The sequence below is a fragment of the Nomascus leucogenys genome, chromosome 11 (assembly GCF_006542625.1).
Source record: "Nomascus leucogenys isolate Asia chromosome 11, Asia_NLE_v1, whole genome shotgun sequence".
NCBI classification, from domain to species: domain Eukaryota; kingdom Metazoa; phylum Chordata; class Mammalia; order Primates; family Hylobatidae; genus Nomascus; species Nomascus leucogenys.
The window spans coordinates 46,536,608-46,551,013 of NC_044391.1; the positions used below are offsets into that span (position 1 = coordinate 46,536,608).

General features: G+C 42.8%; 1 protein-coding gene and 1 long non-coding RNA gene across 6 annotated transcripts in view; one reads left to right on the plus strand and one right to left on the minus strand.

Annotated features, from left to right (window-relative positions):
* Positions 1 to 14,406, plus strand: part of ZNF790 (zinc finger protein 790) — a 29,544-nt gene that overhangs the window by 7,922 nt on the left and 7,216 nt on the right. For 2 of the 5 annotated variants that reach the window (XM_003252689.4, XM_003252690.4), the window contains exon 2: positions 14,282 to 14,364. In XM_003252689.4, coding sequence (XP_003252737.2) covers positions 14,356 to 14,364 — 9 coding nt within the window. In that variant the 5' untranslated portion in view covers positions 14,282 to 14,355. The other 3 variants (XM_003252688.4, XM_030822287.1, XM_030822286.1) reach the window with 3 other exon arrangements.
* Positions 7,049 to 14,406, minus strand: part of LOC105740459 — a 40,199-nt gene continuing 32,841 nt past the window's right edge. The window contains exon 4 of the long non-coding RNA XR_004032258.1: positions 7,049 to 7,114. This is a non-coding gene — a long non-coding RNA (uncharacterized LOC105740459). The remainder of the gene's footprint in view (positions 7,115 to 14,406) is intronic.

Below are 14,406 nucleotides of genomic sequence, written 5' to 3' on the forward strand. Positions count from 1 at the left end.
TTTTAGTAGATTCAGGGTTTCACTATGTTGGCCAGGCTGCTCTCGAACTCCTGACCTCGTGATTCACCTGCCTCAGCCTCCCAAAGTGCTGGGATTACAGGCGTGAGCCACCGTGCCCAGCCCCTCCTGTCTTTTTCATACAGGAAAAAAAAGTAAAAAAGCTTTGTTTTTTTTTTTTTTGTATTATATCTGATTTTTTAGTTTTGTGCAGGAATACTGGTTTGCTGCAAGCCACTCCATTGTATCCCTAAAGTGACTTTTATAGTTTCATTTTGACTATATTATTGACTTTGTTTCATTGGATATGAAGGTGACTACCTTTTTAAATATTTAAAACTTATTATTTCCATGAACTATGTTTCCTTTGTCTGTCTTACTATAATACTAATTTTTTAAATTCTAGAAACATTATTCATTTTTATTGAAATGTATGAGCACTTTATATATGGTGGAAATTAGTGATTTATAAATCTCATTTAGGGACATTTTATACTATTTTTTCCTGATATCTATCTTTTTATTTCCATTTATACCCTTTGCACATTTTAAGCTTGAGGTTATTTGTTTACTTGTTGAGTTTTGAAGGTTCTCTATATATTCTGGATACAAGTCCTCTGCCTGATATATGATTTACAAATATTTTCTCCCAATCTATCCCATGTCTTTCTCCTTAACAGTGTTATTTGAATAGCAGACGTTTAAATTTTCTATGAAGTCCAGTATATCAAGTTGTTCTTTTATGGATTGTGCTGTTGTTGTCATGTCTAAGAACCCTTCATCTAACTGCAGGTCATGTACACTTTCTTTTATGTGTTCCTGAAAAAGTTTTATAGGCTAGGAGTGGTGGTTCATGCCTGTAATCCAAGCACTTTGGGAGGCAGAGGCGGGAGGGGCGCTTCAGGCCAGGAGTTTGAGACCAGCCAGGGCAACATAGTGAAACCTTGTCTCTACAAAAAAATAAATAAATAACTTATCCCCGCCCCCCCGCCCCCACCCCGAGATGGAGTCTTGCTATGTCCTCCAGGCTGGAGTGCAGTGGTGTGATCTCGGCTTACTGCAACTTCCACTTCCTGGGTTCAAGCAATTCCCCCTGCCTTACCACATCCAGCTAATTTTTGTATTTTTTAGTAGAGATGGGATTTTGCCATGTTGGACAGGCTGGTCTTGAACTTCTGACCTTAGGTGATCCGCCTGCCTTGGCCTAAAAATATATATATATATTTTTTGAGATGGAGTCTCGCTCTGTTGCCCAGGCTGGAGTGCAGTGGTGCCATCTCAGCTCGTTGCAACCCCCATTTCCCAGGTTTCCCAGGTTCAAGAGGTTCTCCTGTCTCAGCCTCCCGAGTAGCTAGGATTACAGGCATGTGCCACCATACCCAGCTAATTTTTGTATTTTTAGTAGAGATGGGGTTTCACCATATTGGCCAGGCTGGTCTCGAACTCGTGACCTCATGTGATCCACCTGCCTTCGCCTCCCACAGTGCTGGGATTACAGGCATGAGCCACTGCACCCAGCCTGTTCCTTCCATTAATCTATCTTTCTGTCCTTCACCAAAAACACACTGTCGTGACTACTTAGGGCATCTCAACCTTGGACCATTATTTGGGGCTGGACAATTCTTTGTTGTGGCAAGCTATCCTGTGCTTGTAGTGTATTTAGCAGCATCCCTGACCTCTGTCCTCTAAATGCAAATTGCACCTCTCCAGTTGTGACTACCAAGAACTTCTCCATACTGTGCTGTATATCTCCTGGAGAACAAAATCACCTCTGGTTGAAAAACATTATGGTAAAGCTTTGAAAATATCAATAATAGTTATTTTAAATTCCTTTTTAGATAGTTCCAACATCTACATCATATCTTTTTCTTTTCTTTTAATTTTTGAGGTAGGGTCTTGCTTTGTTGCCCAGGCTAGAGTGCAGTGGTGCAATCACAGTTCACTGCAGCCTCAAGCTCCTGGGGAGATCCTACCTGAGTCTACCTCTGTTTGTTTGTTGTTGCTTTTTGCTTTTATGTCTTGAGTGTGTCATGATTTTTCTTGCCTTTTCATGCGTCTTGTAATTTGATGTTGCAGAAAACCATACATCTTTAGGACAGTAGTGAGCAGAAATTAGTTAACATAGCAGGCCTGAGACTACTTATCCTTAGAAAGGCCTGATACGAGGTTAGTCTTTGGCTTGCATCTAGAACTTGTATTTCAGATTGGTTCCCACCTTCCTGATAATTGGCTTACTATGCCTAAACTTTTTGTACAAACTAAACACCTGCTTTCCTTCTGGGAATCTGAAATTCTGGTATGTGTTAGGCACAGACTGCCTATGTGACCAGCCCCCAATAAAAACATAGGGCACTGAGTCTGTAATAAACTTCCCTGGCTGGTAACATCTCACATGTATTGTCACAACTCACTGCTGGGGAACAAATAAATCCCATATAAATCTACTGGGAAAGAACTCTTCGCAGTGTGCACCTGGTTTCCCCTGGACTTTGCCCCATGTGCTTTTTTCTTTACTGATTTTCTTTTGTATCACTTCACTGTGAGCCTCCCAGTGCATCATCAGAGCTTGGGGGTGTAGTGGTTGGTCTTGGGGTCCCCTGCCAGTAGTACCAGGAAAATGACGTTGATGGCTGGATGGGCATACCTTTCCTTCTGTAAGGCCTTTACTATGGGGTTTTCAGTTAATCCAGTTAGGAGTTTAAGAACTGATCAAGACAGAAAATTCGTACAATTTGATTGCATTTATATACATTTCATAGCAAGATTAAAACTTTTTTTTCTTTTTTTGAGATGGAGTTTCGCTCTTGTCACTGAGACTGGAGTGCAGTGGCATGATCTCGGTTCACTGCAACCTTCGCCTCCTGGGTTCAAGCGATTCTCCTGCCTCAGCCTCCAGAATAGCTGGGATTACAGGCATGCACACCACGCCTAGCTAATTTTTTTTATTATTAGTAGAGACAGGGTTTTACCATGTTAGCCAAGCTGGTCTCGAACTCCTGACCTCAGGTGATCCACCCTCCTCAGCCTCCCAAAGTGCTGGGATTACAGGCGTGAGCCACCGCATCCAGCTGAGAGATTAAAACTATTAAAGAGCCAAGATATTAATACCCTAAAGGTCAGCTGGAGCTGGAGCTGGGTATCAGAAATGATCACACAGGCTGGGTGCAGTGGCTCATGCCTGTAATCCCAGTACTTTGTGAGGCCTAATTGGGAGGATCACTTGAGCCCAGGAGTTCGAGACCATCCTGGCCAACATGATGAGACCCTGTCTCTATAAAAATTAGCTGAGTGTGATGGCACACACCTGTAGTCCCAGCTATTCTGGAGGCTGAGGTGGGAGGATCACTTGAGCCAGGGAGGCAGAGGTTGCAGTGAGCCTAGATCGTGCCACTGTACTCCAGCCTAGGTGACAAAGCCAGACCCTGTCTCAAAAAAACAAAAAAAAAAGAAAAAGAAAAAGAAATGATCACATAGAATGGGCATTTGTTCTTGAGATACCAACACTTGTGTGGAGTTATACTGAACTTACACATTTTATGCACATCAAGTATTTTCTGTTTCACAATAAAAAAAAGAAAAAACTATTTTAATTACCTGATGAGTTTGAAAGTACTGAAAAAAATTACTCCTGTCAGAAAGTTTAGATGTAGATTTAAATGATGTACATCTAAAAGAGAAGCAAATAAAAACTGACAAGTGTGTACTTCAGCAAAAAGAATGGCATGAATGGAATTTACAAAACAATACTAATGTTACTATAAACATTAATTGAAACCAAACACTTTAAGGGCGATTGGAGGATGGGAATAAGGTATTAGGAAGAGTTCTCATGGATTCCCAGGCAGGGTACCCCTATAGGGCCGGGCATGTAGCTGTGTCCCATGGACCGTTTCCCCTTCGTTCTATCCCAGGATGGTACTTGTGGGATAAGAGGTGTCCATACAGCCGGGCCAAGGCTCGGGCAGAGATGGGACAGACTCGCCACTCGCTTGGCACCGTCTTTTAGGACTTTCCCGCCACGCCACGTGGGTCAGAGGCCCACGCAGCGAGCTCCTGCTGAAAACCATCGCACCATCCCCCCGGGGCATTTCTACAGTGTTCCAGGCTCTGGACTACATTTCCCGGGGGCCGTCGGAGCCAAGGTTACTTCCAGCCTAAGATGGCCTGGGCTTACTGTCCTGTTCCCAGGGCTGGGAGCCATTTGCAGAGGTAGGGCAGCCTGCAGGCCTCCGCTGAAGCTTCCTAAACGCGGCCTGGAATTCTGGAAGCTCTCGGCAGCAGCTGTGAGCGGTGTGTGGGCGATGGTTTTTGCCCAGCGAGGGGATGGGGCTCAAATCCAGGGTCCGTTAATGGTGACCGTGGTGTCAGGGGCAGTTAAAGACGGCCCAGGCTCCGCACTACATTTCCCAGAGTGCACCGTTCCCCAGGCAACTTCCTGTCAGCGCTCTGTCCCTTTAGGGATAATAGGGAGATCGCGGAACCTTCCCCCATCAAGGGACCGCAGGGCCGGGTGAGTGACTCTGAGACACACGCCGAATGACTCCGGAGGGCCCGAGTCCGGGGCTGAGGGGAGTGAGGTGCTAACGTCTTTGGAGTTGGTGGCTTTGCCGGCGAGGGAGAGTGGGGGCGAGCGATCGCGACAGGAGCAGTGGATGCGAGAGTGAAATTGATGTAGGAGCGGGGGCCGCGACGTGAGCTTCTCGTGTGTGTGTGTACGCACGCGTGTACGCGCACACGACGTTGATGGGCGCTGTGTGTGACCCTAACGGACTATTTAAATGTGACTGTATGTACGTGATTATAACTGCGTCGCGTTGTGCGTGACCACGTTCGTAAAGGTAGTGATAGCAGCCGCTATGGGGCCAAAAACAAAGAATGGAGCCTTGCGTTGAGTGACAAGCATAGTCCTACGTGAATGTGTGGGGAGCAGTTTTTGTGCTGGCCTGTAGCTGGATTGGAGTGGGGGCAACCTAGAAGGAGGGGAGAAGAATGGGACACAGTGTAGACAACATAGTTCAAGAGTTTCTCTGTAAATTAGGGTACAGAAGTGGAGCAGCAGGTGGGGGTAGAGGGCTGGGGAACAACCACCCATAAACATGTTGTTGGAAATGAGCCATGCGGGGAGAAAAGTCCAGGCAAGGGTAAGTAAACAAGGCTCATCTGTGTGGGTGTAGTTAAAAATGCAAGAATTAAAAAAAATAGAAAAGGGTAATCGCGCTGCAGAGAGTAAACCATGAGCTGAAGATTTCAGATATAGGGGGAAAATAGCCTGTGTTTGGTAGAGGTCAACAAAAGTGAGATGTGGTGAGTTATATATAATCTCATGGCAGGAAATTCAAAACTAGAGTTTGTGGAGGAGGGAGGAAGAAAGGTCTGAAGGTAGTGAACAATATGGAGGCCGGCCATCTGTTCCATTTTCAGACCCACTGGTAAGAGGCTGTAGCTGGGGAAATGTTGAGAGGGCTGCAGAGTCCTTCAGATAGAGCCTGGTTTCTGTTAGACTCAGAATGTTTGGGCATGTTCAAGGAAGTGGCTGAAGATAAAAGAGGAGTTGGTTGTTAATGAATTATGAATTCCATTATGAAGGCATACAGGAAAAGTGTTGAAAGTTGGGAAGAATGAGAAAAGGGGACAAATGAGACTTGATAGAGTACAATGTCTGAAAAGACAGTTGACTAGAAATTCTGGGACTTCTTATAGTAGATAAATGTAAATACAAGGTTGGATTGACACTTATTCTGGGTGGATTCCAGCCAGTTTTGGAGAGATAGCATTGGGATAGTGAAAGATGATTTCTTGAGTGTGAGAAACAAACTTACCCGTCCCAAAGAATGGACTCAGAGACCCGGAGAACAGCGAAAGTGTGACTTTTAATGATGGTCTTGCAAGATCGGTGTCCAATAGGTACACCCAACACAGTTTCAGCAAGCAATTTATCCCCTACTGCACAGGTTCCTCCCCTGGTTCCTCATAGGCTGAGTACTATGGGGTCACAATCTTCCCGGATGTTGCCTATTGGTTGTTGGGTAGGGGCTTCAGGTGTTTTGTTTTGTTTTTTGTTTTTTGTGAGACGGAGTCTCGTTCTGTCACCAGGCTGGAGTGCGGTGGTGCAATCGCGGCTCACTGCAACCTCTGCCTCCCAGGTTCCAGCGATTCTCCTGCCTCAGCCTCCCGAGTAGCTGGGACTACAGGTGCGTGCCACCACGCCCAGCTAAGTTTTGTATTTTTAGTAGAGATGGGTTTTCACCATGTTGGCCAGAATGGTCTCGATCTCTTGACTTCCTGATCAGCCCGCCTCGGCCTTCCAAAGTGTTGGGATTACAGGCGTGAGCCACCGCGCCCAGCCCGGTGTGTTTTGTTTTTTTTTAGGCGTGAGCCACCGCGCCCAGCCCGGTGTGTTTTGTTTTTTTTTAGGCTTGTCTTGCTGCATTTGGTTGCAGCCCACAATGCGTTGCAATCCTAGTTAGCTCAGGAGCTCTTCAAGTATTTGACTTATGACCTAAGTAGCTGGGCAGGCTGATAAGAGCAGCCAAAATGAGCTATTTTGCAGGCTAATAAACTTTCATCTTAGACTAAACTTCTTTTGTTTGGGTGAAGGCAACTAAGTGGGGGAAGGGAGAAAGCGGGAGGCTGACAAGCAGGCATTATCTATCCAAGCAGGGGCCTAGTATAGCCTGTTTCTTCTGTAGTTTGCTTACCTAAGGCGATTCAAGGCATTTTGTCTTGGAAATGGACCACTGTGTACATTATTTCCTTCACTGAATACCTCTCAGAAAGAAGGAAGCTTAAGATAGAAGCCATAAAGGTGGTCAAAGTAGGCAGAATGATGGCTCTGCAACCAGTGTTTACCTCCTAATCCCTGGAAACCAGGACGATGTTACCTTATATGGCAAAAAGGACTTTGCAAAGGGGATTAAGTTAAGAACCTTGAAATGGGGGCGATTATCTTGTTGGACCAATATGATGGCATGGGTCCTTAAAGTCAGTGAACCTTTCCTGGCTGAGTTTAAAGTCAGAGGGAGATGTGACCGCAGAAGAATGGTCAGAGAGATGCCACATTGCTGGCTAGATAGATGAAGCGAGCCTTGAGTCAAGGAATGTTGGTGGCCTCTAGAAGCTGGAAAACATAAGAAAACGAATTCTCCCCTGGAGCTTCCAGAAAGGAACACAGCCCTACCAACATCTTGATTTTAGCCTGGTAAGACCCAACTCAGACTTCTACTGAACTATATGATACTAGATTTGTATTATTTTAAGCCACTACCTCATGGCAGTAGAAAACTAATAGAGTGGTGTAGTGTCTTGGCCTCAGTGTTGTGGAGGAGTCTTGATCCCTGTGACGTAAGGGGACCTCAACCTCTATTGATTATGTTGAAGACTTCCAGTAAAGTACATAGGTCCCCACTTCACCCATAATATAATTTACAGTTTTGCTATATTGTGTTATTTTTAAACTTTGGAACTTAGTGAGCTTTTATTTGTGATCTAACATCTAGTCAGTCTATACTTACTTTTTGCCTTGCACTTGATTTGTCTTGGATTGAGAGAGGTGTATTAATGAAATTTTATTATTATTATTTTTTTTGAGACGGAGTCTCCCTTTGTCACCCAGGCTGGAGTGCAGTGGTGCGATCTCAGCTCACCGCAACCTCTGGGTTCAAGCAATTCTCCCTCCTCAGCCTCCTGAGTAGCTGGGACTACAGGCGTGCACCACCGTGCCCGGCTAATTTTTTTTTGTATTTTTAGTAGACACGTGGTTTCACCATATTGGCCAGGCTGGTCTCGAACTCCTGACCTTGTGATCTGCCCACCTTGGCCTCCCAAAGTGCTGGGATTACAGGCGTGAGCCATCGCACCCAGCCGAAATTTTATTTCTTACGTAACCTGTAACTTTTGCTTTATGAAAGTTGTTGTTGCTTTGTTAGTTGATATACAGATATTAATGATTGTTATGTGTTTATTATGAATTGCAGGCTTTAGCATGCTCAAGATCATGGCCTCTGCTTATTTTTTTGTTTGTATTTGCCTTGTAATATGCTGTATTTCTTCCTAATTAGTCTTTTTATTGAAGTTTATCATATATACAGACAAGACATTATTCTCATGAATAATCAGGAAGAGAGCATTCTTGCACTTGTCATTTTGTGTTTATGTGTATGCATTTCTATTGGGTTATTCCAAGGAGAGGAATTGGTAAGAGTATGTGAATCTCCTCAAGCAGATACTGTCAGTTTTCCAAAATGGCTGAACCAGTTAAAAGTTCCCATCAACAGTTTATGCAAGTTCCAATTGATCCATCTTCTTGTTAACACATGGCATGTCAGACTGTAAAATGTTTGCCAATATGGTGGATATGTAGTGGTATTGCATTGTGGTTTTCCTAACTGATGACTAAGGAAGTTGAATGCCTTTGTTTTAATGTGCATTGTCCATTTGGATATCTTCCTTTGGGAAGTGCCAATTCAAGTTCTTAGCCTAGCTGTTGGGGAACTTGTCTTTCATTGTTAATCCTTAAGAGTTCTTTGTATAATCTGAATGTGAGTCCCCTGTCAGCTTTGTGTATTGCATATATCGTCTCCTAGCCTAAGGTTTTTTACTCACTCTCTTCTTTTTATTTATTTATTTATTTTTTTTGAGATGGAGTTTCGCTCTTGTTGCCCAGGGTGGAGTGCAATGGTGCAATCTCGGCTCACGGCAACCTCCGCCTCCCGGGTTCAAGTGATTATCCTGCCTCAGCCTCCTGAGTAGCTGGGATTACAGGCATGCGCCACCACGTCTGGCTAATTTTGTATTTTTAGTAAGAGACAGGGTTTCTCCATGTTGGTCAGGCTGGTCTCGAACTCCTGACCTCAGGTGATCCGCCCGTCTCAGCCTTCCAAAGTGCTGGGATTACAGGCGTGAGCCACCGTGACCAGCCCACTCACTCTTTTCTGATGAACAGAAATTGCTTTTTAAAATGTAGTCTGATCATTATCATTTTTCTCTTATGGTTTGTACTCTCTGTATCTTATTCAAATCTTTGCTTATCTCCAAGGTATGAAGATATTCTGTATTTTCATCTATATTTATCTGTCACATGTAGGTATATAAAACTGGAATTGCTTTTTGTGTGTCATGAGGGGAAATCATGATTTGTTTTCCTCATATAAATTCAGTTGACCTGGCACCATGTATTCAAGACCATCCTTTCTTCCATGCTATTTATTTGCTCTGAAATCTACGATATCTAATATTATAGCCACCTGAGCATGATTTTGATTATGATTTGCATAGTATATCTTTTGCTATCCTTTTACTTTTAAGCTTCCTATACCACTATATTGGGGGGAAACTGACACCTTGAAAATTATCAGCCTTTCATCCCATGAATGTGATATTTGTTTAGGTCTTCTTTAAGTATTTGTAGTAATTAATATAAAGACATTGTACAGGCCGGGTGTGGTGGCTCATGCCTGTAATCCCAGCACTTTGGGAGGCTGAGGCAGGTGGATCACCTGATGTCAGGAGTTCGAGACCAGCCTGACCAATATGGTGAAACCCCGTCTCTACTAAAAATACAAAAATTAGCGTGGTGGCTGGTGCCTGTAGTCCTATAGGACTACAGTGCCTACAGTGCCTGAGACAGGAGAATTACTTGAACCCGGGAGGCGGAAGTTGCAGTCAGCCGAGATTGTGCCACTGCATTCCAGCCTGGGTGACAGAGTGAGACTCCGTCTCAAAAACAAACAAAAGACATTATAGATTACATATATTTTTAGATTTATTTATAGGAATTTGAATTTTTGCTAAGTGCTGTCATTTTAAATTTAAATTTCCTACTTTTTGCTTGTATGTTGAAATTTAGTTGACATGTTGCCCTTTTTGACTTACATTTGTATTCACTTTTTTTTTTTTTTTTTTTAAATACAAGGTCTCATTCTTTTGCTTAGTCTGGCCTCAAACTCCTGGCCTCAAGCAATCCTCCTGCCCTGGCTATACTCTTAAACATTTCTAAATTTCTTCCCCTTGATTTTCAGCTTGAAACGACACCCTCAGTTATCACAAATGAGGCAATCAGTAAGCTAGTCTATTTTCTATTCTCTAACTTTCATTTCTATATTAGTTATCTATTGCTATAAAATATATATATATATTTTTTGAGACGGAGTCTTGCTCAGTCGCCCAGGCTGGAGTGCAGTGGCATGATCTCGGTTCACTGCAAGCCTTGCCTCCCAGGTTCACGCCATTCTCCTGCCTCAGCCTCCTGAGTAGCTGGAACTACAGGCGCCCACCACCACGCCTGGCTAATTTTTTTTGTATTTTTAGTAGAGACGGGGTTTCAACATGTTAGCCAGGATGGTCTCAGTCTCCCAACCTCGTGATCCACCTGCCTCAACCTCCCAAAATGCTGGGATCACAGGCACGAGCCACCGCGCCTGGCACTGTAAAACATAGTACCCTAAAATAGCAATAAATATTTATTATCTTAATACCATTTTTTGTGGATCAGGAGTTCAGGAGTGGCTTAGCTGGGAAGTTCTGGCTCGGGGTCTCTTGAGGTTGCAGTCACACTCTTGGCCAGGGCTGCTATCATTTGAAGGCGTAACTGGGACTAGAGGATCACATTCCAACATGGCTCTCACGTGGCTGTTGGCAATAGACCTCAGTTTCTCACCATGTAGACCTCTCCATGGGGCTTCTTAGGTGTTCCTATGACATGTCAACTGGCATTCTCCAGAGCAAAAGGACAGCAAGAGTCCATAAGGTCGAAACCACAGGGTCTTTTATGATCTATCCCATACTCTGTCATTTCCACAGTATCTTAATGGTATACAAGTTAATCCTATTCAGTACAGGAGCCAGCTACACAGTGTTGTGAATACCACATACTGGGTACCTTTGGGGCCATCCAGAATGCTGGCTACCATAATTCCGCTCTTACTATTTTATTTAGATTTGCATTTAAATATGTTCACCATCACTACTATTCTTTGATGAAACTTTCACTATTGTTCTTTTGTGGCTGGAGTATGTCTTCTAGTAGTTTCTTCTGAAAGAGCTCATGTCAACAGTATTTCCTAAGTTGCATCATAAAACTCCTTATATCCTTTATACTCTAATGACAGCTTGGCTGGATATAAAAATATTTTGACTCCTTCATTTGTTTTTTTCACAAGTATGTTGGAAGATTTACCCCACTGTTTAGGGTACTGAATTTAGCACTGGAGAAGTCTGATGACAACTGAATTTCCTTTTTCTTATAGGTGACTTGATATTTTTATCTTGATTCCCAATGAGTTTTAGTCTAATAATTTTATTAGGTAATGTTTTGGTACTATTTTGGGTCATTTTCACCTATAATATGGTTTCACTCTTCATCATGTGTATTTACACTTTATTTCAGGAAATTCATCTTGAGTATTAAAACTGTAGATTTACAGCTAAAACCATAGTTTTACATATATCCTCTTAATTTGGATTTCATCTTTAGGTGCTCTGCCTTTTGCATATTGGATCTCTTCATTTTCATTTCTTCAAATGATTTTCACCCCTTTCTTTGTTACATTTTGTTCTGTTAATTTCTGTATTATTTATTCCATACTATACTTTCTGTGGCATTTGTCAGATCTTATGCACCTTGTAGTTGATTGATTTATTTATTAGAGATGTGGTCTCACTGTGTTGCCTAGGCTGGCCTCAACCTTGAACTCCTGGACTCAAACAATCCTCCAGACTCAGTCTCCCAAGTAGCTGGGACTACAGGCACATGCCACCACACATGACTAATTTTTTGTATATTTAGTAGAGACAGGGTTTCATCATGTTAGCCAGGATGGTCTCTATCTCCTGACCTCATGATCCGCCTGCCTTGGCCTCCGAAAGTGCTGGGATTACAGGCGTGAGCCACCGCGCCCAGCCTAAAACTTTTATCTAACTACCTTAGGCATGTTATATCTAATTTATATTTTGGAGAGGATGTAATAGATTTTCCTGGAATAGCTGTCACTGGTATTTTCCTGTGAAAAAGGTGAATGGGGCAAGGGTAGTTTTTAAGGTTTTTTTGCTCAAGAGTTTCTTCCTCTGTTACCCCAGTAGAAGATAATTTTTTAAAAATTTGGCTCCCTTTGAATAGCCAGGCCTTCTTTGCCATTCAGAAGCTCAACTGGTTCAGGAGGACTCCTATTATCAGCTCTGAGTTCACCCAGTGTCTTCTGCTATAATTAAGGAATACAGCCAAGTCCCCAGTTCATTTTATGAGGCCAGTATTTCCCAGATACTGAAACCAGACAAAGTATATCTCATAAGAATATGGGTGTAAAAATCCTCAACAAAGTACTAGCAAACCAAATCCAGTAACATCTAAAATGAATTATATAACATGACTGAGATTTATCCCAGGAATGCAAGGTTGGCTCACCATCAAAAGTCAGTTAATGTGATGCATCATATCAACAGAATAAAAAACAAAAATCACACAATCATCTCAATAGGTAGAGATAAGGCATTTGACCAGAGCCAGTACCCTTTATGATTTTTTTAAAACACACACATTCTACAAACTAGGAATAAAGAGGAATTTCCTCAACCTGATATCTAGGGAAAACCCAGAGCCACCATCACACTTAATGGTAAAAAGCTAGATGTTTTCCCTCTAAGAACAGGGACCAGACAAGGATCCCCACTTCTGTTTAACATTGTACTAGCAACTGGGCTAGGGCAATTGGGGAAGTAAAAGAAATAAAGGATACTGGAGAAAAGATTGGAACAAGTAAGAGCATCTCTATTTGCAGATGACATGATCTTCTACATAGAAAATAAAACTTGTACTCTGAAAACTACAAAATAGATACTCAAACAAAAACTTTTACATGAATGTTCATTGCAGCATTTTAAAAATAATTGTCAGCTGGGCGTGGTAGCTCAGGCCTGTAATCCCAGCACTTTGGGCGGCTGAGGCGGGCGGATCACCTGAGGTGATATGTATGTATGTGTGTATATATATTTTCCCTTCTCCCCTTTCCATTGCAATTTGCTTATTATATCATTTGCTTATTAAAGCTGTACTGCCATTTACATGGGATAAAGGTTGTTTACCCTTAAAGGTATTGTGTGTGTGTCTTTTCTTCTCCCCTCACGCATTTCCCACACAGAACAGCCCCTCAAGAGTCAGCTGAAGTACCATTTCCTACAGGAAATTTTCTGTTAAGAACTAGTTTTGGTTTGGGCTCCTTAGAACTAGTTGGCTCCTTTCATAACCATGATTACCTTTATTTCCTACAGTATTGTAATTGCTGTTTACTTTTCTGACTGTGAATTCCTTGATAGTAGGTCCTGCAATGTATTTATCTGATTCCCTTGTGCTAAGTGCAAAGCTAGATTCAGAGAGGCATATGTATATATAATTTTTTTTTTTTTTTTTGAAACCGAGTCTCCCTGTGCCGCCAGGCTGGAGTGCAATGGTGCAATCTCGGCTCACTGCAGCCTCTGACTCCCAGGTTCAAGCGATTCTCCTGCCTCAGCCTCTTGAATAGCTGGGATTTACAGGCTTGCGCCACCATGCCCAGCTAATTTTTGTATTTTTAGTAGAGACGGGGTTTCACCGTGTCGGCCAAGATGGTCTCCATCTCCTGACCTCATGATCCACCCGCCTCGCCTCCCAAAGTGCTGGGATTACAGGTGAGAGCCACCACACCCAGCCAATATATTTTTTTAATAAAAGTACTTGCTTCACAAAACGGACTATTCGCCCAATCCAGCCTTCCTTCCATCTTTGGGTTCCCTTCATGAAAAAGCCACCCTGATGCCCAGTGTTAATGAAAACACAGGAGGCAGAGATCATGGGCTGCTCCTATAAGGGAAAGGCCCACCTCATCCTTCACTCAATAAAATAAGAAATTCTGAAATCCAGAGGGTAGGATACAGTATTCAAAGTAACAAGCTTTGCATTCAGCAAACCTATGATACTTCCTAATAGTGAATTTGAGCAAGTGACCCATTTCCAGATCTTTTCAATGAGACAAGTAACTGACATTCATAGGTGGCTTGAAGATGTTAATGTAGGTATATATGAATTTAGGGCAAGCCAGAATTGACTTATCTAGTAGTATCCTGATCCATGTCATGATTTTGGCATAAGTGATTAGACTGAAACTTCATCCTGCTTTTGTTGAATCTCTCTGGTTTTGGATAGGGCCAGGATTTCTTCAGGTTCCTTCTGACTTACCTCCAAGGAAGAAAATGGCATTTCCTATTTGTCCCTTTGAGAGCTCTGAAAAGGCCTGACATTGTGATTCTTTCCTTCTAGCTCTGCTTTCTCAGCACACTGCCTCACCCAGAGAAGAATCCAGAGAAGGAGTGGTGGACTTGGAATGTTAAGTCATGGCCCATGTGAGTTGGAATTGCCTCTCTCCAAAAATATAACCCATTTAT